Source organism: Capra hircus, chromosome 14, assembly GCF_001704415.2.
Source record: "Capra hircus breed San Clemente chromosome 14, ASM170441v1, whole genome shotgun sequence".
NCBI classification, from domain to species: Eukaryota; Metazoa; Chordata; class Mammalia; order Artiodactyla; family Bovidae; genus Capra; species Capra hircus.
The window spans coordinates 79,398,301-79,424,296 of record NC_030821.1 but is presented as its reverse complement, the minus strand read 5'-3'; the positions used below and the strand labels follow the sequence as shown (position 1 = coordinate 79,424,296).

Genomic DNA, 25,996 nt, shown 5'->3' with positions numbered 1-25,996 from the left:
TGTGACGTTGGCCAAGGCAGTGGAAGTCCGCTGGCGCCCCCAGGAGTCCCCATGCCCCTGAAAGCCCCACTTGTTGTTAAAACCAAAGCACTGTGAATCCCAGCAAATAGGGTGGTGCCTGGGGTCCCTCCCCAGTTCAGATCATGGACTCTCGGGGCTGGGAGAGACCTTGGCTGCCAGCACGTCCAGGCCTCGTATAGGCACCAGCCTGAGTCGGGCCTGAGTGGCCACCACGAGGCTCGGGGCAAACTTGATGCCCCCACCATGACCTGGGCACCGCGGCCTGGTGCAGCATCTGGGTCAAAGCTGGGATGCGTGGGCCGTGGAGAGCGGCCAGTGCGCCTGTCTACGGGGAGCCACGCTCCTGAGAGCTGCCCGGAGGAGAGGCCCCTGCAGCCGGGCCCCAAGGACCCAGGAGGGGTGTCCACTGGCTTCCCAGAGGCCAGTGTCCAGTCCTGTCCGGCCAGGAGCACCCTGCTGGGCTGTGGAGGCCTCTCCTGGTCCACCAGAGGACCAGTGCCCCTGCGGAGTATTGGGCCCCCGTGTGGGGCTGCCAGTCCATTGCTGGAGAACCAGGCCCGGCCTCAGGGCCGACACGAGGGGCTGGAGGAGGTTTATTTTTACCAGAAGGGTTTATTTTGACCATTCAGAACGTTCCGTTACTTAAATAATGGTGCCTTCAGTAAGTTTGAATCGTGCCGTTTCCGAGCAGTCACCTCCCTCCGGAACAGCTCCTTCTTTAACCACGGTCCCCCCCGCAGGGAGCACGTCCCCCTGTATGGAGCACATACACCCAAACTGGACAGAAGTGGCCACGCTACACGGCTCTCCCCTGGCACTGATGGGACTGGCCCTGCGTGGCCTGGCTCTCGGCCCTGCGCCTTGCACCTTCAGGTGCCTGTCCCGGCGCTGCTACTCTGATGAGGGGCGTCTCATTCAGTTCTGGGCTCCCAGGAGCCAGCCCGTCGCACCTGGAGACACCAGGGCTTGCCGTCCCAAGGGGGAGGCCCCCGAAGAGGCTCCGGAGCTAGTCTTCCTCCTTCGTTGCCCTCTTTCTCCCTGCCTCCCTGGGGCTCTAGAAGCTTCCTTGCAGCTCTCTGGTCCTCCCTCCAGCTGGAGGAGGTGTTGCCTGCTGCCCGGTGCAGACCCTCCCGGCTTGGGGGTCCCGGCGGGGGGCCCTTTCCCCAGGACCCGGCCTCCAGTCCATGCCCGGGGTCTCGCGTGTGTGTTGCTCTTTCGCACCTGTACCCCTCCCCAGGCCCACGTGGTGACGGCTCCCCACGGGGCTGGCAGATCCTTCCAAGGTCACCCCAGGCTGCTGAGCAGTTCCCACGGAGAGCTGGTTCTCATGGCTTTGGTGTTATCATGAAGTTTTTGTCTGACAATACAAGCGTATCTTGATGAGGAAGGCTTTGTCTATTGAGAGAAAGAATGAAGTTCCTATTCCCATTTCAGATCTTTTGTTAAACAATTTATAGGCCACTTTCCCGGTACCCTGGCCCCCTCCCCCAAGAAGGACCAGTTTATCAAAAAAGCGGTTGTGTTGAATGGGAGGCCGCGCGTGACTGAGCGTGGCCGCAGTCGCCCGTGACCTCACTCAGCCCTCGGCGAGCCACGACGCCCCCGGCGTTTCCTGTGAACCGGCAGCCTTCCTGGTCCCACCATTGTTGTTCGCTTTTGCCTGGAAGAAAACAAAAATTATTTACTGCGCACCGGTGCTGTGTGTGTTTAGAGCCTTGCTGGGAAATGCCACGTCCGGCTGTCCCAGTGGCAGCCGCGCCAGAGACAGATGGGGGCTGGCCCAGGGCTGTGTTCTCAGGCTCGTCGCTGCCTCAGGGACGTGATGGGACGCATTCATCTTTGTTGCCCCTGTGTTTAAACGAAGACATGTCCCTGCTGTGGTCAGCGCCGGGGGCACCCTGCCCTCCCCAACCCCTGACTCAGCTGCTGGGGACTCGTACCCCCTCTGAGACTTTCAGGAGAATCGGCGACAAAGCCGGGAGACGGAACGCACAGACGGTCCAGGCGGCCCCCTGGGCTCTACAGCCTGACCAGCTCCTGGCCTAGCCACCTCTGCACAGAGGCCTGCCTGGGGTTGGCCTGGGGGTCCCATGCAGGGTGGGGAGGAGGGGGTGTTTGGGGAAAGGGTCCTAGTGCTCAGCATTGAGCCAGGGCAGCCGGCACGTGTGCCAACACGCTCTGCCCTCGTGGGGCTTTAGCCAAGCCTGCTGAATGCGGGCCGGCTGGGCTGGCAGACAGGTGGCCTGGTGACCTGCGAGGGGGTTTTGGGGGAGCCAAAGCGGGGATCCAGGCTACCATGGGTGGAGGGGGACGGTGGGGAGGGAGGGTGACAGTGACAGCCTCGCCAGAGGGGATGCAGGCAGGCTGCCATGGCAGCTGCAGGAGGGCCGCAAGGTGGTGCTGGCGGAGGCGGAGCCACGACTCCGGGGTGGTCTCCCCCGGCCCCTCGGGTCGTGGGCCGGCAGGCCCTGCTCAGGCCCCAGGAACCCGCCGACCAGCTGGGCCATGCGCACCCGCGGCCACTCCTGCGGGGCCAGGGCTCCGGGCAGCCGATGCCGCGTGGCGGCGGTTTCCCTGGGCGAGCAGGACGCGGGTTTGGGGTGAATTGCTGAGCAGCACCCAGCTTGACAAGCTTCCCGAGATTCGCTTTCAGTTGCATGACCCCTTTCAGAAAGGGTTGACAGAACTCCCCAGGTCATATCTCTGAAGCCCCGCAGCCCTGCGTCTGAGGGGACGGACGCGCCCACGTGGAGAACACGGGTCCCCGAGAGCCCTGCTCCCAAAGACCACCTTGTGCGGACTTCACGCCGAGCACAGCTCGCCACAGAGGCTTTGACCCAGAGTCCTGCACGCGGCAGAAATACCCGTGAGGGACAAAAGGAGGAGAACTGTGGTCAGCTGTCATCAGCAGACCTCTAGGGAATGCTGAAGAAGCTGAAGGCAGTTCTTCAAGCCAAAGGGAAGTGATACCCCGTGACCCTGGGATCCCGAGGAGGAAGGAAGGAAGGGTATGGGGATGGTAAGACGGGCAGGTAAGAAGAAAGACACGTTCATCTTGGTTCCTTTAGAATGAGCGATTGTTCAGAGCTCCCTGCACACCAGGGTTTATCGAGTCTGCAGATGTAATGTATGTGCCGCTTTAGCAGAGACGGACCTGGGGTGGATGGGCACAGACAGGTGCCGGGGTCTCACCAGAGGGGCGCAGTCTCCACTCGGGCTGAAGGTGAATACAGTAGTCTCTAAAGCTGCTGCTGCTGCTAAGTCCCTTCAATCGTGTCCGACTCTGTGCGACCCCATGGATGGCAGCCCACCAGGCTCATCTGTCCCTGGGATTCTCCAGGCAAGAACACTGGAGTGGGTTGCCATTTCCTTCCCCAATGCATGAAAGTGAAAAGTGAAAGTGAAGTCGCTCAGTGGTGTCCAACCCTCAGCGACCCCATGGACTACAGCCCACCAGGCTCCTCTGTCCATGGGATTTTCCAGGCAAGAGTACTGGCGTAGGGTGCCATCGCCTTCTCTGAGTCTCTAGAGCAGCCACTGCCGAATAATGCTGAAATGGTAGTGTGCGGATCACCATGGAACGTGAAGGAGGACTTGAGTCACCAAGAGAAGGCAGGAGCAAGAGGGGCAGAGCCGGCCGGAAGGGCAGAGGAAGCAGGTGGTGGAGCGGCGGGCCCAATCCCCCCACGACAGCTGCTAGCAGCAGGAGGGGCTGAGCACACCCTGGGAGGAGACGCAGGAGACGGGGCCCACCCACCGGCTCCAGAAATACTGTGGTGCAGAGGGATGGAGGCTGAAAAGGCAGGGACAGGAAGCCTGAGTCGGCTGGGGCAGTGCCGACCCAGATAAAAGGGACTTCAGGTGGACGGAGCTTTGCCCGAGGGGCAGAGAACTGCTCAGGCTGGGAGGGGCGGCTCCGGAGTGAGCCGCCCGTGTCTCGGGGTCAGAGCCGTGAGACACCCTCTTCCTGCACTGACACAGACCCGGAAGGCAGACTCCAGACACCACGAGCGCTGCGTCCAGAGCAGGGGTGGGCAGGCGGTTCCTGTCGGGGCTGCGGGGCGTGTTCCCCTCAGGGTTCTGCCGGGAGCCAGGCACAGAGGCAAGAGTCGGCAGGTGTGGAGTCTGGAGCGTCTCCTGGTGCCTGAAGCAGGAAGGCCGGGCCCCCCGGGGAGACGGTGGACATGTGCACATATGCCCGTGTGAGTGTGTGACTGCGAGTGTGCGTGCGTGCTGCAGCTCTGCACGCAGCCCCGTCACTAGGCTAGTCAGTGTTCAGTAGTAAAGTTGTGACATTTGAAAAAGCCCAGCAAAAGAGACTGTGTCCCCCAGGGAAAGGATGCTCTCCTCTGTCTCTGAAGGTGACTACGGGCTCCCAGGAGTGGTGCGGGGAGGGAGTCATTCCTGAGAAGCCTGCTCTCCACGCCGCCCTCTTGAGGGTGGGCAGTGTCGGCCCAGCCCTGCCCTCCCCTGTGCTGGACCCTGATAGTGAGCGTCAAGGACCCAGGCCCGCCACATAGACCCCGGCGCGTCAGTGGAGCACGCTCAGCAAACTCCCCATTTCCTGAACCAGCAGCTCATCCTGCTGACTTAGAAACAGGAGCACAGTTCACCCTTCCTAAGGTTCTGGAAAGGTCAAGGCCAACACCTCAAATTCTAGGCTGAACGCGTCAATATTTTAATGGGCACGCCTGCAACAGTTCTGAAAGGTGCTTCCCTCCTCTTCTGAAAATGATTTCCTCCTCCTACACAGTTTATTTTCCTTGGTAGTCAGCACGATATTCCGTTCCTCAGCGCCCTCGGCGGTGTAAAACATTCACTGACCCAGTTGCTGGCGGGCCAGAGCACCTTGTATTTTTTTTTAAGTCAGCTCTTCACTGAAGTTGACAGAGGTGCGTGACCCGCATTCTCCAGCCAGGTGAGCTGTCCCCAGGGACCCCCGTCCAGGTCAAGGTCAGAACACACCAGCCTGAAGCCCCCGTCTGTCCCCCCCGCCCCGACAAAGGGCTACCACCCCCCCAGCCCCGCCAGTGGAGGCTGCTTCCCCGCTGTGTCTGTGGCATGAATGGAACCCACAGAGTGTGCAGGATGTGGCCGAGGTGCATCCTGGGCGTAAGCGGGCCAGACCCATCTCTGTCCCAAGGATGGAGGGCCTCGGGGTTGTGTCAGCGGGTGACAGCGTGGAGGGTGGGGCTGGGGAGGGTCCGTGCTTATACGTACACAACCAGGCAGCCCTGGGTTTAAATGCTGGGGCTCCTGCTTTCATGCCCTGTCAACGCAGGGCAGATCACCTGACCTCTCTGAGCTTCAGTTTGTCCGTCTGTGAAACGGGCATGGTCATCTCTGCCTCTGGGTAAGTGGGAAGGTTAGGTACCAGACTCGGCCCCCTGGCTCCAGCTGGACACGCATGGAGGCGTCCCCTCTCATCGCCCTCAGTAGCCACTTGGAAGCCCACTGCTGGGCCGTTTAGTGCATCAGTGGCTCAGGGTCCCTCTGTAGGGCCCTGGTGATAGATTTTGGTCAGTGAGGCCCAGGGTCCCAGGGTCCCAGGATCACAGGTCCTCTACTCTCTGAAGCTGTAGACCCCTGCCGTATGCCGTGTTCTGGGCTGATATGGGCCCAGTCCCTGAGGGTGGCATTGAGCAGCGCCCCTGAAACCCCAGGCCCCGATCAGCGCCAGTGGAGTGAGAGGGCCTCACCCTCATGCCATCACCCCCATGGGTGCCAGCTGCAGGGCCTGACACCGCATTCTCCACGCGTGCACGGCAGCCCGGGCCCGCTGGGTCTGGGTGCTGCTCTGAAGGCTCTGTGCACCCCCGGGGCTGGCTGCATGGGGCTGACACCATGTTCTCCACGCGTGCACGGCGGCCCAGGCCCGCTGGGTCTGGGTGCTGCTCTGAAGGCTCTGTGCACCCCCGGGGCTGGCTGCATGGGGCTGACACCATGTTCTCCACGCGTGCACGGTGGCCCAGGCCCGCTGGGTCTGGGTGCTGCTCTGAAGGCTCTGTGCACCCCCAGGCCCGGCTCCACAGCCCGGGTCTGGCCTTGGGCCACTGGATGCTTCCCAGGTGGGCTTTGGTTGGTTTCAGACACTGGGCCTCGTGGGGGACGCGTGCCCAAGGGGTCTCCAGCTGGCGGGTGTGTGCGCAGGGCGAGTGCTGCCAGCCACCCACCTGCTCGAGGGTGATGGCCGTGTGTGTTGCAGGCCTCCCGGAGCAGTACTACAGCCTCACCTGGTTCCTGAGCCCCATCCTTGGCCTCATCTTCACGCCTCTCATCGGCTCCGCGAGTGACCGCTGCACCCTGAGCTGGGGCCGCCGGCGGCCTTTCATCCTGGCGCTCTGCGTGGGCGTGCTCTTTGGAGTGGCGCTGTTCCTCAACGGCTCTGCCATCGGTGAGTGTCCTGCCCCGGGGTCTGGGGGCATGGAGCCGGGCTCCACCGGGCGAGCAGGTATGAGGAGCCCAGACCGCCGATCCTGGCCGGGGCCGCTGGCAGGCGACCTTGGCCCCGGGCGGTGGCCAGGCTGCGGGCCCCGCGTGGGAGTGCCATGGGAACCTGTTCTCAGGCAGCGCTTCCTGTTGTGACCCGTTTGTTTTTAATGCGTATCTGACACCACGTCCTGTTTCCAGCATTATTTCAGAAATTATCTTTTCTTTTTTTTTTTCCTCCTTTTCTCAGACTTGGTATTGAAAATGTCCAGACCTAGTCTGCTACTTGTTTTTTTGGTTCATGTACTCAGGGTTTGTTTTGTTTCTTTCTGTTGTTTGTTTTCAGTTAAGCAGCTATTTGTGGGAAAATACCTTTTGCCTTGAGAGAACCGATCAGGAATGTGAAAAAGCAAAAGTCTTGTTTTCTGGTGACAGCTAAGACAGAAGCTTAACCTGTGTCCTGACACAGGTGAACTTGCCCGCGTCCACATCGGTCCTCGGGCAATCACGGACGCTGGGAGGCTCAGGAAGGGAGGTAGCCGAAGAGGTCTGTGTGCAACAGAGCCTCGCCCAGCTCCTCCAGGGCCCAAGCATGCTGGCAGGGTGGGCGCAGTCCCAGGCTTGGAGGGGGTGCAAGAGGGGCCTCCCTGAGCTGTGCACCATGCCCCGCCCCAAGCTGGCTGTCCCTGGGTCAGGAGTCCACAGGCTGCTACCCCCCAGGCACCTGCAGGCTCGGTTCAGAAGGAACACTGGTCTTCGCAGGGACCTGTCTGTGGGGGTGGCCCCAGCCGACTGTGGCCCACACACAGAAGTTGGAGCTCCTGCCCCGCACCCGGGTGCCATGCCTGTCACTGTACCTGCGTCTCTCCTGGTCAGAAGCCCCTTTCCCAGCCCTCATGTGGGGCAGGGCTGTCTGGGAACCCCCACTTGCAGAGTTGGGGGGGGTCCCAGGCCCCACAGCACCTCTGTGCCAAGAGTGCTGCTCATCCAGTACAACCAGCAGCAGCTCAGCTGCCGGGGTCCAGCCCCGGTGGATCCAGGGTGATTCGAAGGTGGGGATGGAGTCGGTGTCCTTGGAAAAATACATATTTAATTACAGATATATAGAGAGATTAGAAATGGATAGTGTAGTAGAAAAATTAGTGGAGAAAAGAGGCTGAATAACTTGGTTTATATGGAATAGCATCCATGCTCCAGATGGGAATTCAGCCAGAGAAATGGGGAGCAAGAAAGAAGCGACATGGGGGAATCAGTCTTTCCGGAAACTGATCCAATTTCTTTATTTTGGGGTTTGCTTATATACCTTTTATTGCACATAGGGATGAATACAGAGTCACGCGGGGGTCAACAGTCCTGACCTTTATCAAAATCAGGTGCTTCACATAAATGTATTAAAAAAAAGGTCTTAGGGGTTTTACATCATCTTCTGGCCATGAGACCTGCTGACATTTTACGACCCTTTCTTTCTGATAACCAAAAAACTTATTTTTTCCAAGTGTGTTTCTTCTTAAGCCAGGCACCACCCTCCAAATAACATTGCATTCCTATAGGGTGAGGGTATAGTGAGTTACAATCAAGAAAGGAATTTATTTAACCCAAGGTTAACATGATTAATCTTAAAGGTTAATACTTATTTCTCCTATATGTTATATTCATTATAAGGGCAGGGAATATGGAGATTTAGCAGCAAACATCAGCCCAACAAATGAAAATCCTTTCCCCAATGTTCGCCTTAAGATCTATTTAGTCTTAAGATAGTGATAAAGTTACATTTTTACATAGCAAGGACACAGTGATTTATAACAAAGTACAGTGATCTATTACAAAAGAGAAAATTCATTAACTCAAAAAGTCTAGTATTGCTAACCTTAAAAACTACTATATTTCCTTTTTTATATTCCAAATACATTGATTAATATATTCCCAGGTGCCTATCAACTCAACAATGAGAAAAGCCCTATGCTAATTAAGACTGTCAAAATACTCCAAAACTCTGTGGTGTTTATGGTTGAGAGGTAGTAAACAATCATGTTCAGGAGTATGGCAGGAGTGTGGATAATCCTGTCACACAAGCTAGTCTGTCAGCAGAGAGGTTTGACCTGAGACACCCTTGTCACACCCAGGGCAGAGAATTAGCAGTAATTATTGACACAACAAATGAAAAACCCTTCACCAATATAATTCCTAACCAACCCACTATACTGACAATTTCCCAAAAGAATTTGCCTTTAGTAAGTCTAAAACATCTCATGCCTCTCAGGTTGGGAGGCTGTAAACAATCACATGTGGCCGGATGAACCTATACAGGCAGGCTACATAACCTTCAGAGGAGTCTGTAAGCTGAAACAGTCTTGTCATGCCCAGGAATTTTTATTGGCTTGGAGCTGCACATTAACTCCTTCTCCGAGAGAAATGGTGATGGGGAGAGCCCCCCGTAAAGTCAGAGGTGTAGGTGAGAGCATAAAACAGACTCTGGTTTTGGGGGTAGATGCTCGGGAACAGGGGGTTTCCTGAGGCTTGATCACGCCTTTGCGTATGCCAAGCCTCCTTCCTCATGACCTTTGCCATGGGCGGAGTTCCTCACGCTGGCCCCCGGCACTCAGCTTTCAGGGAGCAGGCTGGTCTCCGGGTTCAGGGGCAGACTCACCTGAGGCAGGTGTGAGATTACGGCTCATAACCCGCTTCAAAGCAGCGGGAGAGACGAAGCCTGCCTCCCGAGTGGCGAGGCTGCACCCAGGAGCACAGAGCCCCCCGAGGCGGCCATGGGGGGCCTGAGCCGCTGCTCCTCTGTGCTCTGGCAGGCTTGGCCCTCGGCGATGTCCCCTCCCGGCAGCCCATCGGCATCGTCCTCACTGTGCTGGGGGTGGTGGTCCTGGATTTCAGCGCTGATGCCACAGAGGGGCCCATCCGTGCATACCTGCTGGACGTGGTGGACAGCGAGGAGCAGGACATGGCCCTCAACATCCACGCCTTCTCTGCTGGTGAGCAGGCCCTGCCCCGGCTCTGAGCCCCACTCCTGGATCATCAGGTCCAGGGGAGGCTGCTTCATGGCCCCCAAGCAGCTTCATGTAGACCCTGGTGGGTGAGGTAGCGAGCAGGGACTCGGCAGGGCCGAGTGACTGGTCTGAGGTGTGGGGCGTGCGAGGTTGCTGGCCCGAGGCCAGGGCCCTTTGCTGGCTGCCCCCTCCACTCGGGCAGCTTTCCCATCCGATGGGAACGTGGACTCCTGAGCTTCGGGGATGGTGCTCAGTGGGGAGAGAGTCCCGGGCGGGACCAGTTTCCCTCCTAATTCAGGAAGCAGGAAGCTGTCAGGTCGGGATCCCAAACCTGGGCTCAGCTGTCGTGCTTTATCCCTGCTCTTCCGGTTCTCTCTCTGAGTGACCTGGGAACCCCCCTGGTGGGGGGAGTTGTGAACACCTGTCTGAGCTCTCCGCCCCGTGACCCATGCCCCTGCTCTGCTCACATCTGCGCCATCCCCTCCCGTCCCCAGGCCTCGGCGGGGCCATCGGCTACGTGCTGGGTGGGCTGGACTGGACCCAGACCTTCCTGGGCTCCTGGTTCCGGACGCAGAACCAGGTGCTGTTCTTCTTCGCGGCCATCATCTTCACGGTGTCTGTGGCCCTGCACCTGTCCAGCATCGAGGAGGAGCAGTACAGCCCCCAGCAGGAGCGTGGCGGGGACCCGGCTGGCACGCCAGCCCCCGGCCCCCGCACCTGCGTGCTGGACGGCGGTGCCCTGTTCCCGGACGAGGTGCAGTCAGAGCACGAGCTGGCCCTGGACTTCCTGGACGAGGGCCTGGTGCGGAGCAAGAGCGATTCGGTGTTGCACGTGCCTGAGGCTGCACTGGGCCTGGAGCCCGAGCTCTTCCTGCAGGACGTTGAGCCCTCCATCTTCCACGACGTCTCCTGCCCTGGCACCCCCCGCAGCACCGGCCAGGAGCACGCCCCAACCCGGCCGCCCCGCCGGCCCCTGCCACTCCGCGCACCCACCAGCGAGGACGAGACCCTGCTGGAGGAGCCCCTGAGCGCAGCCAGGCTCCCGAACGGGGACAGTGCGGGGCTGCAGGACGGCCCGGGCACCTGCATCTACAGCCGGGCCGCCCTGAAGGCCCCCGCCACAGCAGGCCCCGCCCGCCGGCGCCGGCACGTGTTCCGCCGGCAGGCCTCCAGCACCTTCTCCTACTACGGCAAGATCGGCTCTCACCACTACCGCCACCGGCGCGCCAACGCCGTGGTGCTCATCAAGCCCTCGCGCAGCATGAGTGACCTCTACGACCTGCAGGCGCGGCCGCGGCAGCACCGCCGCCGCCACCAGAGCGGGGCCACCACGTCCAGCGGGGACTCGGAGAGCGAGGAGGGCGAGGGCGAGACCACCGTGCGGCTGCTCTGGCTGTCCATGCTGAAGATGCCCCCCGAGCTGGTGCGCCTCTGCCTCTGCCACCTGCTCACCTGGTTCTCCGTCATCGCCGAGGCCGTGTTCTACACCGACTTCATGGGCCAGGTCATCTTCGAGGGGGACCCCAAGGTGAGCGCCCGGGCCCCCCTGCCCTGTGGGAGGGAGCCTGGGTGACAGCCAGCCCAGATGCGCCCCTGTTGGGAACGTGGTCAGGGGTCCTTGTGTATGAATGCGAGAGGGCATCCGGGCCTGGGTCTGTGGTGAGCACACCCCGCCTCGCCCCAGGCTTTGGAAGTGCGGGAACACCGGGAGCTGGAGGCAGGCCGGCCAGCTCTCTCATTACACAGGTGGCCGCAGAACCTGCAGGCTGAAGCAGCTTTCTGTTGTTGCTTGTGTCCAGGCCACGTGGGCGTGGCTTCTAGGCCCCAGGGGGTCCACGGGTTCACACCTGTGCTCCTGGCCCAGAGTGGCACCAGGAGGTCCAAGGTGGTCATGGCTCAGGCCTCCCTGCCCCACGCGGCCCACCAGGCCGAGGCTGCTCCATGCAGCCACTGGGCTCAGGGAGGCCCGAGGCGGGAGCAGCAGGCACCCTGGGCCCAGATAGCGGAGTAGGGCCGGGGGAGGGTGCAGGGGGCCCTCCGCAGGCAGCGGCCTGGGCCGTGGCTGCTGCTCCCTGTGCTGCCGCGGTTGAGACGCAGTAGTGATTTCGGGGTGAACGACCCCTCCCCTGGAGGCGCCGCATGCGGCCCCACCCCCTGAACCCTCATCTTGTGTCTGGAACAGGCTCCATCCAACTCAACGGCGTGGCAGGCCTACAGCGCAGGTGTGAAGATGGGCTGCTGGGGCCTAGTCATCTACGCAGCCACTGGTGCCACCTGCTCAGGTAAGCGGCCCCCAGCCAGGTGAGCTGAGCACCTGGACTCGCTCCGTGACCCGAAAGACCGGCAGGCGTCCTGCTCCATGGGCCGCAGGCCCTGCCTTGACGGGGCTGGCCCTCAGGGACAGCAGCAGCGTCACCGTTCATCGTTGCCTGGAGGCGGAGCCGCTCGCGCCGCTGCTGCGAGCCCTCAGCTGTCCTCAGCGCGGCCACCTGCCGGCTCCCGGGGAGGGCCTGCCAGGGCTCAGGGCGATGGCACGCTGCAGGAGCTGTGCTCTGAGCCTGAAGGGCAGGCGTCCCGGGTTCTGGCTGAGCACAGGCAGTGTGTCTGGGGTCTGCTGGAGGTCGGGGTGGCTGGAGGAGCAAGCGGCCTTCCCTGGGGTCCACTGTGCCCTGGAGAACAGAGGGTGGCAGTGACAGGCTTCAGGCTCAGGAGCGGGACACAGGCATGCCTTCTGGGGACGGGGCAGAGCCGCGGTTACGGGCCTGTGGCTGGTCCTGCCCTGGACCCTGCTCAGTCTCGACCTGAGGATGATGGGATAACAGCCAGTGACCGCGGCAGCCAGCCTGATGGTCACAGTGCTGTCTGCTTTACTACAGGACTTCTCACGAGGGCTGGGTCAGAAAGCCTGACCCAGAGGGGTTGGGACTCGCGAGGAAAACCAGCCACAACTCAGTCCCTGAGGCAGGGCAGGGCCCAAGGCCAGAGAGGGCACCGGGTGGGCCTAGACTGGCGGAAGGGTCAGAAGGCCTGGCTCTCCAAGGTGGGGAGTCCCCACGGGGCTGCAGGATGGAACGAGGTTATAGGTCTGGAACCACGAGGGTCGGCCTCCTTTTGAGGTGTGGAGCCCCTGGTGGTGGATTGGGGCACAGTGAGCTGGGGGCCCATCCAGGGGCTGTGCGTGGTGGCTGGGGAGTGAGAGACGAGGGGCGTCCCACCCCGGTTCCCGAGCCAGGCTGAGTGCAGTGGAGGCAGGGGAGCGAGCAGGCCGTGTGCCTCCCGGTCACCAGGCGGCCCCTCTCTGCAGCCCTGCTACAGAAGTACCTGGACAACTACGACCTGAGCGTCAGGGTCATCTACGTGCTGGGCACGCTGGGCTTCTCCGTCGGCACGGCCGTGATGGCCATGTTCGCCAACGTCTACGTGGCCATGATCATGATCAGCACCATGGGCGTCGTCTCCATGAGCATCTCCTACTGCCCCTACGCCCTGCTCGGGCAGTACCACGACATCAGAGAGGTGGGCGGGCGAGCGCCGGAGGGCAGGCCCAGGCCACGAGGCCACCGGCTGTGGGCGGCTCTGCGGCTCTCACCGGCGCTTTCTGCGTGGAGCATTCTTGCCCACGTCTTCCCTTGCACTCACGCCCTCACCTGTGGTCTGCCTGGGACAGAGAGAGTGCGTGTGTGTGTGGTCTAAGGTCGATCGGAGCTTTACGGCTCCCCCAAGTAAGGATGGTCACGTGACCGGTATCCTGTCCCCCTCCCCCGCGCTGCCGAGCATGGACGTGGGTGGGGGTCTGGCTGGGGGTGTCTGCGTTCCCTTCCATGGCTCGCTCTGTCCGCTCACAGTGGCTGCACCGTCTTAGGTAGTTGCACAGGAAGAGCTGAATGGAGCCTGGCGGTGTTAAGTTCTCCAGCTTGGTTTTTCAACATTGTTAGTTGGTTACCTTGACCATTTCCTTTTCATTTAAATGTTAGGATCAGCTTCTGGACTTTTTTTTAATTGGAAACACATTGATTATATGGATCAATTTGGAGAGAGAACTTTGTAGTATTGAGCCTGTATAATATTCCTTAAATATGGCATATTGTATTAACTGTCATAGCGTATTTATAGCTTCTCCCAGGCTTTCTGCACACACAGTCACATCCTCCATGGGTAATGAGTTTCATTTCTTCCTTTCTAATTCTTAAGGGTTTTATTTATTTTCCTTGCCTTCCTGCAGTGGCTGGAACCCCCAGTACCGTGTTCAGTATAAGTCGGGGGGACAGAGAGCCAGGCAAGCGAGAGTGTAGCCGCTGGGAGGAGGCTGCTCTGCCCCAGACCCTGGGGATGCCGTGCGTGGCTTGCCCTGGGCCCTGCCCTCATGCCCTGCCCGCCTCTCTTGCAGTATGTGCATCACAGCCCCGGGACCTCCAGGCGTGGCTTCGGCATCGACTGCGCCATCCTGTCCTGCCAGGTCTACATCTCCCAGATCCTGGTGGCCTCCGCCCTGGGCAGCGTGGTCGACGCGGTGGGGACCGTGCGTGTCATCCCCATGGTGGCCTCCGTGGGCTCTTTCCTGGGCTTCCTGACGGCCGCCTTCCTGGTCATCTACCCAGAGGTGTCCGAAGAGGCCAAGGAAGAGCAGAAGGGCCTGTCTTCCCAGCCGCTGGGCGAAGGCGCAAGCGGCAGCGCCGAGAAGCCCACCGTGCTGAAGCTGTCCCGGAAGGAGGGCCCACAGGGGCTCATCGAGACCGAGTCGATGGTCTGATCCGCGCCGCGCACACATTCCAGGGCGGCAGGGAGGTGGGGGTGGCACCCGGCAGGCCGGCTGCCGTGGCCTTGGCGGCCGCGCGCACCAGAGCCCTTCACCGACCCTGGTGGAGGCTCAGTAGCTGTAGGGTAGGTTTGCGCCAGTAGGTGAAAACACCTCATTAATTACTTTTTCCATAATTAAAATGAATCATTTTTTTAATCGAAAAACGATCTTTTAATTTCAGCTGTCTCTTTTGTTCTGCAGGTATATTATTCTGCACGTTTTAAAATTATAAACCAGGTTTACCATATAGAGAAGCGATTTAGAAAAAAATAAGATTTTTCCATTTCTAAAGTTATAATTGAAAGCAAAAAAGTATCTGATGTATTTTGCTATATCTTATCTGAATTCTTCAGATAACGGTTGTGTAGTCAGTGACTAAAACACTTTTTATCACATTTTTTCCCTGTGGATGCCTACAGGTATTTGGACGTTCTGTCAGATCTCGTCACATTTTGTTGGTGCTGCAGCTATTGGAGAGTATTTTTCTCTATGATTATTTTAGAAAAAAAAATTTTTGTCTTTATTTTCCAAAACTGTGGTTTTCTTGAAGAACACACCTCCTGCTTTCCTGTTTGACACGTTGTACCCAGGCGGCGGGCCGCAGTAGCTGTGACACCAAAGCTGGGAGGAGGCTGGGCCCCTGGGACACTGGTGGGGAGGCCCGCCGGGCTGGGCCGGACCACCCCCCAGGGGCAGCCCTGGAGCTGGCGGAGCCGTCCCTGCACCGCCCGCATCTGTGCCCACCCCCTGCCTGTCGTCTGGTCCGGAGCTCCGGGCGACGCTGTGACTCTTTCATTGCACTTTGTTTTTGAACCATCTGTGGGGGGACCCTGGGGGCAGAGCTCCTGGCGTGGCATGCCACCCGTGCCCGCCGCCAGGCCCACACACCGGACACTCCATGCCCGTCTGACCTCTGCGCCTGCTCACCCCCGCCGGCCGCTGGAGTCAGGACCGCCCCACCGTGAAGAAAGCGAGTCTTGGACAGGGGGACGGTCCGCCCCACAGGTCAGCTCAGCACGGCATTTCTGGTTTCAGCGCAGAACCAAACTTGCACCCCGGGGAAGCACGGTCGTCACATGCTGCAGCTGTTTGGAAATGCTTTTCAAACCACAATCTCTTTCTAAGTAAGCAGTTTCTGCTTCTCTTCTTTGGGACGGTCAGTCTAAGTCCGCTGATCTCAGGAGAAAGAGGGAGGCCTCCCACACATCACCCGGATAAAGTGAGAGGACTCTAACTCTTCGCTGCCTCAAGTCAATATGTTTTTAAATAAAGTACTTTAAAACGCATGAGAGTCATGCTGCAATATGATCATTCTAAAGCAAATATATATACATAGATATATATTTCAAGATGAAACTACGCAGTTTTTAAATAAACTACTTGAATTTCCTGTGTGTTGAGAGGAACAGCCGTGCTTCGTGTACTTGACCGGCCTCTGGTCCCATCCCGTCTCTCCGTCACTGGCGGCACTTTGCAGGTTGCAGTTTGTCCCTGAGGAGCAGCAGTGCCTGTCTGTTTTGGATGTAGCCGCAAGCCACGTGTCCTCCCCTGGAAGCCCAGGGTCACGGAGAACTGACTGGGAAATGGGAGTGTTTTTGACGTGCATCACGGCTGGAGAAGGGCCTTGGGGATCCTGTGCCCAGACGGGCAAGTCCTTCCCACTCCTGAGCCCCACATCCGGTCTGTGCTCCTCCCCTCGTCCCCCGCCCCCCCCCCCAGGCGGGTACCCAGCAGGTCACTTTGATGAAGTTCGACAGCCTTCTTGGCTTTAGGATGCAAAGTCCTCCTCCTGTGACTCTAGATCGCAGCCTCTGTTTAGCTGCTCTGCTGCTCGAGGGGGTCTCCTGACAGAAAACGGGGGAGGGCAGTGAGCTGAAAATGTAGGGGTGTGGGGGAGAGCCCGAGTCAAGCTCTGCGATGAACCGGCCGGAAGGGCCGCACATCCTGGGCCCACCCTGTCCACAGCCCAGCCGGGGCTTGCTGTGTAGGAGCAAGCGGGGCCCCGGGGGTGCCAGCCTTAAACCTGGTCTGAAACAGCGAAGACATGGAAGGACGAGAACAACCCTGGAACGCGCTCGGGGCAGAGGCCCGCTGGGGAAGGGCGTCTGTCGGCGGCTGATGCAGAGAAGTGAGTGCGTGTGCAGCCGTCTCGAGTCCTGCAGGCCGCCAAGCCTTCTGCCTGTGTGTGACCGGGGTGTGTCTTACCGTGTGGATCTGGGAGGGCGGGTGCCTCGCGGCCCGGGTCAGGAGACAGCAGTTGTGGAGCCAGCCTCCACCTCTCGACTGGCGATGAGCTCTGTGGGGGGGTGTTGTGGAGTGAGTGCTTTTGCCTCAGCCCCATCCCCGCAGCGAGGTTATTTCCAGGTTGCACTGACCCGAGGCTCTGGCGTCACCTGGTGTCTTAAGCGGAGCAGGCTGTCCACGTGGTAGTGGCCGGCCGTGGCTGGGGGCTGTGGTTGGTTCCTAACGCTGTACCTCAGATAGTTGTGGGGGCCGCCGGCAGGCTGCTCCGGGAAGTGTGGCTTTGGCCCCTCATTGAAAGGTCCTCTGTCCGGTCTCCGGCCAAGGTGACCAGTGGGTGGTGCCACCCACAGGTGGGCTGGCCAGGTAGCCGATGCTGGAGTTGGCCTCGTGGGCCCTGGGGGTCATGGGCACCAGTCAGGGCTGGGTGCTGTGAACAGAGAGCTTGGTAGGGATTTGGCTGGTTGCCAGGTCATATCGATGGACTACCCAGATAGGGTGGCATGGATTTGGCATCTTTGGTTCCATAAAAAGTCAGCTCGGTGGAGACAGGCAGCACCCTGTCCCCCTTTTGCCAGCAGTCAGCGTTGGCAATGTTTCTGGGTGGGTGGAGGGCTGGCAGTGGGGTGTCCCTGCTGCTCCCCACTGTCCCTTGTGGGGGGCAGGCAGCGGCTGGGCCCTAAGAAGGTCATTGGCTCCAAGTAGTCCTCAGGTGTGTTTATTAAAGGCATGAGCGTGTGGGGAAGTAGCTCTCTGCCCCCCAGAACCCCAAAGTCGATCCTCTGAAGGGGCTGCCTGTGTGGTGTGTCTGAAGAACACTCCAGAAGGTCCCAGCCGTTCCCTCCTGTGGCCAAGGGTGTGGGCTGCTAGGGCCAGAGACAGCCACTCGGAGCGAGTCTGTCAAACACCACATTCATTGGACACAGAGCACCTTGAGCTGTTGGCTCACACCTGAGTCTCCGTCTCCGTTTGGCCACCCCTGCCCCGAGCACAGGCGAGGACCCTCCCGGAATGTTGCTATCAGTGACAGACACGCGACCGTTCACGCTCCATCTGCAAGCGGCTGCTTCTCAGACTCCCCATCCGTCTTCTGCCTGCTCCCCGGCCTGGGGGCTCAGGCTGGCCTGACGGGGCTGCCGGGGGCCCACTTCCTGAGCGCAGCTGCCCAGGGAGTGGTGTCCGCTCAGTGCGGCCCTCAAGCACGCAGCACGTCGGGGCCTCCGTCACTACCTCCTGGTGGGGAGCCGGCCCCTGCCATCCTGGCCCCTCACCCAGCCTGTCCCTGGGCGTGGCCGCCTCTGCTGGGCCCTCCCCCAGGCGACCAGGGGCACAGCTCTGTGTGCTGTGGACCAGGACTGTGTCTCGGTGGCAGAATGACCTGATGATTGGAAATGCCTCGTTACCAGAGGAACTCCCCAGGCATCTCGGAACAGGACTTAATTGGTTCCATTGTGAACTGGCCACAGGACAACATTTTTTTATCAACTTATTAAGTTGGAGCACTATAATAGCTCTTGCTGATTTTAGCAGTGATATAAGTGTGTGTTAAACACATAACATTTTATGAGGAAAAGGGATTATAAAGAGTAATATCGCACATTACTGAATTTTGTATCAGGTGGGCACAAGCAGCCTGGTGTTTGTGTGTCTCAGCGCCGAGCCCCCGGTCTCGGGGCTGCTCCTGGGGGCTGTGGCTGATGGCACTGTCTGCCCCCCCCCGCCCCCCCAACACGCACAAGGTCCTATCTGTAACGTGCTCACCTCCCGGTGTAGACCGGGCTCCCCCTACGTCTGTTTCGCTCTGTTACTCTGTGGTTGAAGCTTAATAAACCTTTCCCTGCCAGATGCCAGTGTGGGTGTCTCTGCTGTGTCCCCAGAGCTCCTCCCTTCGCCCCTGCCTCCCTGGAGCCTGAGGGCCCAGTGTGGGGAGGGCCTGCCAGTGGGTGTGGGCTCCTGGGGTGGTGCTCAGAGGCCCTCCCAGCTCCCAACCTGGGGCCCATGTCTGAGCCCCCAACACCCTCGGGGCCCCTGCCTCACCTGGCTCAGGTGTGGGCTCAGGCTGAGCCAGCAGGGGATGAGACCCACCTGGCATCCGGTGACCTGGCACAGCCCTTTCAGGCCAGACCCCGGGCTGGGCAAACATCTGGCAGACCTTCCTTCCCAAGGCCTGTCCTGGTAGGTGGGTGGTAGGGTCCTGACTACTGGTAAGCGAGCCTTCCAGGAAAGAGGGGAGCTCGGGAGCCACCCTGGTTACCACTTGCCAGCCAGAGGGGCCAGGCTGCCATCAGGCAGGAGATGGGTGCCACAGGGCCTGGGTGGGGCCGCGGGCAGCTGCCAGTCACCGCCAGCCTGACTTGGCAGTGGGGGTAGTGGAAGGGGAGGGGCTTGCCCAAGGTCACACAGGTGGTGAGATGTGATGCTGGAGGGGCTGATTTGATCAAAAGGGTCTGCTTGACCTGCACTGGAGGAGAGTGTGCATGCGTGTTAAGTCGTGTCTGACTGCAGCCCTCTGGACCGGTGCAACTCACCAGGCTCCTCTGTCCATGGGATTCTCCAGGCTAAGAAGGCTGGAGTGGATTGCCATTCCCTTCTCCAGGGGGATCTTCCCACCCTAGGGATCAAACCTGCATCTCTCATTTCTCCTGCACTGGCGAGCGGGTTCTTTACCGCTAGCCTCACGTGGGAAGCCCAGTGGGGAGCAGGGTGGCCCTTAATTGGGGTCAGCAGAAGCCGGCCCCAGGATGGGGGATGGGAGATGGGAGAAGGGGGTGCGGTCACCAAGGGGCCTATCAGGGCGATCCATCCTGGTCATCAAAGGGATGGAGGCTGGGAGGCCCCGGGGCCTAGTCCTGCGCTGTGCCATGAGCGCCCCGCGGGCGGAACCCGAGCACACCTCCCGGTCGGAGGGACCAAGGGGCTCCTGGGGACTAAAGGGGAACATTCATCGCGCCTCCTGCGGCTGCGCCGGCCGCGAGAGGCGGGCCCTCCCTGCGGGGCGGAGCTTGGAGTCCGGGCACCGCCCTCGTCCCCTTCGCGGCCGAGCGAGTTGGCAGCGCCCTCTGGCGTCCGCACGGGGTGCGCAGAACCCGCGAGACGGGGGCGGGCCGGGGGCGGCGCCGCACATCCTCACCCGGCCTCCCGCCCCGGGGGCCGCACCAGGCGCCGGCAGGAGGGTGCGCAGGCTCGAGGGGTATGTCACCGAAAACGAGCGCCTCGGACCCCGTCTCAACCCGCAAGCCTCCACATCTGTCCCACCGCTGTTAGTGCAGAGTCAATGTTTCGTTTGGGTTTTACAACTGAACCACCCCACATTTTGTGCTTTCCTGGTGGCTCAGCGGTTAAAGCATCTGCCCGCAATGCGGGAGACCTGGGTTCGATCCCTGGATCAGGAAGATCCCCTGGAGAAGGAAATGGCAACCCACTCCAGTATTCTTGCCATGGACAGAGGAGCCTGGTGGGCTACAGTGAACGGGGTCACAAAGAGTCGGACACAACTGAGCGACTTCACTTTAACATAGAGTTTGCAGTCTACATTTTTTGTTTACCAAAATACCTGTTCATCTTTCTTATTAGCACGGATTGGTCTACTACATTCTTTTAACAATATGGACAGAAGTTTTTGTGTGGGATGTTGTTTTCATTTTTATTGGAAAATCAGAGAAAATTGTATTTATATTTTGTCCATCTTGTCTATTATCACCTGTCTGTAACTCATCTGTCACTGTAAAAATTCACTGATTTGTGTTTCTGGTAGGTGTGCCTTAGGATTTTCCTGGAAGTGGGGGAAGAAAAAATTATTAGTGAAAAGAGTTGAATTCTTAGTGGGAAATCTCACATTTGGCTTCAAACTCTACAGAGAACACACTGGCATTAATTACAGACTTTTTAATCTGCTTCCCATTTGCACAGTTCTTTTTGCATCATTCTGTTCACATCATGCTTGGTTCTGCCAACAAAATTGAAAGATTGTATAATTATATATATTATATAGTTATATAACAATTATATATTATATAGTTATATAACAATTATATATATCATAGTTATATAACATATATAGTTATATAACAATTATATATATTATATAATTATATAACAATTATATATATTTGGCTGCACAGCACAGCACAGCACGTGAGATCTTAATTCCCCCACCAGGGATTAAACCTGTGCCCCCAGCAGTAGAAGCACAGAGTCCTAATCACTGGATTGCCAAGGAAGTCCCTGTATAATTTTTAGGTCAAGAAACTGAGCTCTGATACTAGAAGGTGGACACACAGTGTCTTTCCCAGGTGCTCAGAAATGATAGACACACACACAGATACACTCAAGGACAAGGCAGGACTCTTCCAGAGGTCCATAAACTACGAGGGAGCCTGGAAGGGTATGCAGTGGCGTCTCTGGTTTCCATCTGTGTTTCCTTAGATGCTAAGCCTCTTTTCCTGTGTTTGCAATTGATATATCTTCTTTGGTGAAATCTCTAACCTAGTTTTTTGTCCTATTTTTTGGTTGTTTTCCATGTTACTTTTGACTTCTCAGGATAGAATTCCTTTATCTGACATATAATTTGTAAAGATCTTCTCCCAATCTGTAAGAGAAAGAAGTCTACCTTATTTCTGATTTCAGAGTGAAAAACACTTTGTCTTCACCATTAAGTACCATGTCTGTGGGCTTTAGCTGCTCTTTATCCAGCTGAAGAAGTTTCCTTCTATTCCTAGTTTGCTGTGCGCTCTTAACATGAACGGCTATTGAATTATGTCAGATATTGTTTCTGAATCTATTGAGATGAACTTGTGTTTTCTCTTTTTGCATTTGCTAAGATGGCGAATCACATCAACTGCTCTTGAATACTAAGCCAACTTTGCATCCCTGTGCTGAATTTCCTTGACCATCAGGTAATGTCCTCTTTATGTACCGCTAGATTTGACTTTCTAAACTTTTTAAAAAGATTTTAATGTTTATGAGGGAAATTGGTATTTTTTTTCTTTGTAATATCTGTTATTTTGTAGCCAAGTAATATTAGTCTTATTAATGCGATAGGAAGCATTCACCTCTTCTATTTTCACGAAAAGAATGAGCAAATTTGCATTATTTATTCCTTTGTCATTTTTTAAAATTATGGATTAAATTTCTTTATTGTAAATAAGTCTATTCAGGTATCTATTTCTTCTTAGTCATGGTTGTTTATATCTCTTACATAAATTTTCCATTCCATCTAAGTTTAATGCCAAATTTACTGGCATCAAATTCAAAATATTCCCTAATTCTCTAACATCTGTAGAATCCGTAGTGATTTTCTTATTTTTTTAAAGTGGGTGAATTTACACAGTGACACGAGCAGGTCCAATGTTCTATGAACGTTCTGATATAGGCCTACTCCTAATACTCAATCTGCATGAAATGGTTTCTTCAGATAATTCTCTCCATGCCTTCCAGCTTACCCCTGATCCCCACTGATATGAATTCAGTTATCATGATTGTTTTTGTCTGGTTTGAACTTCACATAAATGAAAACAGCAGCCTTTGTGTCAACTTTGCCCAGCATGTTTTGGAGAATCAAACATATTGCTGTTCCTTTTTTTTTTTAACTGCTGTATAGAATTCCATTCTGCAGCTATATTATATCCATTCTCCAGCTGATGGGTGTTTCCAGCACAGGGCTATTACAGATAAAGATGCTACGGAGATTCTCATGAGTCTCTGCGTAGACATATGTTTTGCTTTATCTTGGGGAAAAAGCTAAGTGTGGCATTGCGGAGTTGTAGGGTGGGTATGTGTCTAAAAGAACCTGACAGCTTGCCCAGTGGTTCTGCTGTTTTTATCCAGTTATGGACACTCCATCTGCTCCACATCCTCTTATTTGTTGTTGTGAATCTTTAACATTAGCCATTTTCAAGTATACAAGTGTTATTTCACTGTGGTTTGACACTGCTGATGACTCATGATTTTAAGCCTCTTTTCAAACTGGCCATTGATATACCTTCTTTAGTGAAGAATCTTTTGCCCATTTAAAAAATTTTCTTTTTATTGATCTGTAGGAGCACTTTATATATTTTGGATGCAAGTCTTTGTCAGACATAGTACTGTCAATATTTTCACCTCATCTGTGGTTTCTCTTTTCATTTAATGGCATATTTTGATGAAGTCTAATACATTAATTTCTTCTTTTGTATTTAGCCCTTTTTGTATTGTTTCTAAAAAAATAATCTTTGTCTATACCAAGGTTGCAGATATTTTAATATTTTTAAAATTGACGTACAGTTGGTTTATAATGTGTAAATTCCTGCTGTACAGCAAAGTGATTGAGTTACACGCATATATACTTTTTTTTAATATTTTCTATTATGGTTTATCATAGGATATGGACTATAGTTCTCTGTGCTATACAGCAGGACCTTGTATGTCCATTCTGTCCATGAAAGCTTACACCTGCTAACCCCAGCCTCCTACCCCATTCCTCCCCAACCCCCTTACCTACCACCGGTCTGTTCTCTGTGTCCTTGAGTATGTTTGTCCCCCGGATAGGTTCATTTGCCATATTTTAGAGTCCACAGGTACGGCTTAGCACATGGTGTGTGTCTTTCTCTTTCTGACTTACTTCGCTCAGTACAATCCTCTGGAGCGGCACCCATGTTGCTGTAAACAGCGTCCTCTCGTTCTTTTTATGGCGGGGTAGCATTCCACCGTGCGTACCTGCCCCATCTTCATCTGCTCTGTTGATGGACATCCAGGTTGCCTCCGTGCTCAGCTGTTGTGTCTAGTGCCACTATGAACAGGGGTGCATATATCTTTTTTCTTTTGAATATTTGGCTGTGTCGGGTCTCAGCTGTGGCATGTGGGATCTTAGTTCCCCGACCAGGGAATCAAACCCATATCCCCTGCATTGCAAAGTGGATTCTTAACCAGCAGACCACCAGGGAAGTCCTGCATGTATCTTTCTGAATTATAGTTTTCTCTGGACATATGCCCAGGAGAGGGATGGCTGGGTCATATGGCGATTCTATGTTTAGCTCTTTAAGGAACCTTCATGCTGTTTTCCGTAGTGGCGACACCAACTTATCCACCCACCAGCAGTGTGGGAGGGCTCCCCTTCCTCCGCACCCTCTCCAGCATTTGTTATTTGTAGACTTTTGCATGATGTCCATCCTGACTGCTGTAAGGTGCTACCTCATTGTCACTCTGATTTGAATTTCTCTGATAATTAGTGATGTCGAGCAGTCCTGTACTATTTTAAAGAAGCCCCCCACAAGTTAACGTTGGCTAAAGTACAGAAACTGGAAGCAGTGTTAGTACATGAGAATTTATTCCTGAAGAGGTGAAAATACCTGGGTGCACGTGGATGGGAATTCAATAATTTATGTAGATTTCTGACGGGCTTTTACCCTAGCTGTTCATGTGTGTACAAAGCCAGAATTCCACCTTCTGCCCTCTGCTGCTGGTCTCGTCTTCCCTCTAGAAGTCAGGGGAACACACCTTCCCCAGAAGGACGGACTGGAAGGATTCAGCCGCCTGGCTCTTCTCTGCACCACAGTCTCAGAACATGATCAGACCTTCCAGAATGTTTGGATTCTATAGACCCAGCCAGAGGCTGGGCCACAGCTCTCAACCAGCAGTCACTGCAGATGCCTCGGAAGCCTGGCTGTGTCCTGGGGGCCTAACAGAGACCTCGCTCACAAGGTCTGGCAGGATGTCTAACCAGGTTCCCCAAACCCAGGGCAGAGGGTGTGGCAGCCAGCCTCCTGTGGCGGAGCACACCGTGGGTCCACGGGGGACAGCCTGGGGCCCGGACGCAGCGCTCCCTCCGTGCCCAGCAGCCAAGCCGAAACAGGGACGAAAGCTCAATGTTACAGTAAAATTGTACAAAACGTCTTTTGCTAGTATGATTATCTTCAGTTAAATAATAAGGCACTGTCTACACATACATTACACGCTGTGCGCCCAGGATCCGGATGCAGCAGAAATGGACACGTGTGTCTGGTAAGGGTCTGTTTGCACTGTTTTAGACAGAATGCTGATCTCTGGTATAAAAAGGGTCTCTTTTCATTATAAAAACACTGCATTTGTTAAAAAGAAAAAACACAGAGCCTGTCTCAGCCCCATGCAGACAGCCTCACCCCACTGCTGTCCCTCCCTGGGCAGGCTCTGCCACCTGCTCTGATGGGCAACAGCAAGGGCAGGTGCAAACCTACTCAACCACAGTGCAGTCATTTAAAAGCAGCCCTTCTCGTGAGCTTTGCTGGAAACAGGAGGTCAGCGTGTGGCCGCCGGGCTCCTGTAAGCCTGGCGCCTGGTGTCTGGTGAGTGAGTGCGGGAAGTGGGCGGGAAGGCACGGCCAGAGACCAGCGGTCTAAAGCTCACAGGTGCTTTGGCCCAACGGCTCCCTGCTGGCCTGGCACTGGCCCAGGGTGTAGATTCTGGAACCATCCAGACATCACAGGAGGGCTTCTCGGCAGAGGCTGCCTGAGAAACCTCACCCCCAGCCAAAACGGTCCAGTTTCATCAGCCAGCATCCAGGAGGGCAAGTGTGCCAACAGCGGTCAAAGAGCCCAGCAGGCCCTGCAGTGGGCACCCCCCAACGCCAGGCGGACAGCCCCAGCCGGCTCGGACTGCCTCCCCTGGGGAAGCACCAGCAGCTGGCTGAAGGCACATCCCTGGCTCACAGGACACACACCCCCTCGTCACTCAACCTTCCAGATGGCGATCTTCCCCTCCTCACGGCCGGCGCCACTCAGCACGTATCTGTCCTCCGCGGAGCACAGCGTCTTCACCGTGTCCGCGTGGGCCAACAGCTCCTTCTCCACCGTCCTCCTCTCCGCATCCATCACGTAGATCTTCCCCTTCAGTTGCCCCTGCGACAGCCCTGTGGCACCTACCCAGATCTGCCAGGAGAAGCAGGCATCACATGTATAGCCCAGCTGGGAGGCGTGTGGGGCCACTGGGCAGGCAGCAAGGGGTACCCCGGGGCCCACATCCTCTCACCTGCTTCTTCACCTTGATCATGCAGTTGATCTCAGAGCAGTCCTCGAGGTGGATCCTCTGTGGGGGCTGGGCTAGGTCCTGCAGGCTCCAGACGTAGACGTCGGGGTACCCAGCACAGGCCGCCCAGAGCTGCTCCTGCTAAAGTGAAACGGGTCAGGGCGAGTACAGTGGCAGTCCCGCGGCTCGGGGGTACCAGCCCAGCCCAACGTGCCAGGGTACCTCAGGCATGAGCTGGAATCCCCGGAAGGAGGTGCCTGTCTCTTTAAATCTCCCGTTGATCTTCAGCTCTTGACAAGGATATCCATTCATGTTCACCACCAGGATGCTGTCTCCAGTGCCTGCAGGACCGAAGAGCAGGATGAGGGGCGGGCACAGTGAACATGAAGCGCAGGGACGAAAGGGCCATGAGGGCTTGGGGTGGCTGGCAGGCCACGGCCCCTTCCCCACATCTAAGTGCGGCATGAGACACTCTAACTGTAGCCTCCGTGTAACAGGCCTAGACAGCATATTAGAAAGCAGAGACATTACTTTG

General features: G+C 56.7%; 2 protein-coding genes across 6 annotated transcripts in view; one reads left to right on the top strand and one right to left on the bottom strand.

Moving 5' to 3' along the window:
• Positions 1-18,328, top strand: part of SLC45A4 (solute carrier family 45 member 4) — a 70,744-nt gene extending 52,416 nt beyond the window's left edge. For 3 of the 4 annotated variants that reach the window (XM_018058638.1, XM_018058640.1, XM_018058639.1), the window contains 6 exons: positions 6,227-6,415; positions 9,252-9,431; positions 9,941-10,974; positions 11,629-11,728; positions 12,751-12,962; positions 13,834-18,328. In XM_018058638.1, the coding sequence (XP_017914127.1) occupies positions 6,227-6,415; positions 9,252-9,431; positions 9,941-10,974; positions 11,629-11,728; positions 12,751-12,962; positions 13,834-14,196 (2,078 nt within the window). In that variant the 3' untranslated portion in view covers positions 14,197-18,328. The remainder of the gene's footprint in view (positions 1-6,226; positions 6,416-9,251; positions 9,432-9,940; positions 10,975-11,628; positions 11,729-12,750; positions 12,963-13,833) is intronic. The other variant, XM_018058641.1, reaches the window with a different exon arrangement.
• The window catches only part of DENND3 (DENN domain containing 3), a 50,921-nt gene continuing 48,694 nt past the window's right edge, over positions 23,770-25,996 (bottom strand). Inside the window, exons 21-23 of one of the 2 annotated variants that reach the window (XM_018058636.1) lie at positions 25,684-25,802; positions 25,465-25,602; positions 23,770-25,364 (exon numbers count right to left, since the gene is read on the bottom strand). In XM_018058636.1, the coding sequence (XP_017914125.1) occupies positions 25,164-25,364; positions 25,465-25,602; positions 25,684-25,802 (458 nt within the window). In that variant the 3' untranslated portion in view covers positions 23,770-25,163. The remainder of the gene's footprint in view (positions 25,365-25,464; positions 25,603-25,683; positions 25,803-25,996) is intronic. The other variant, XM_018058637.1, reaches the window with a different exon arrangement.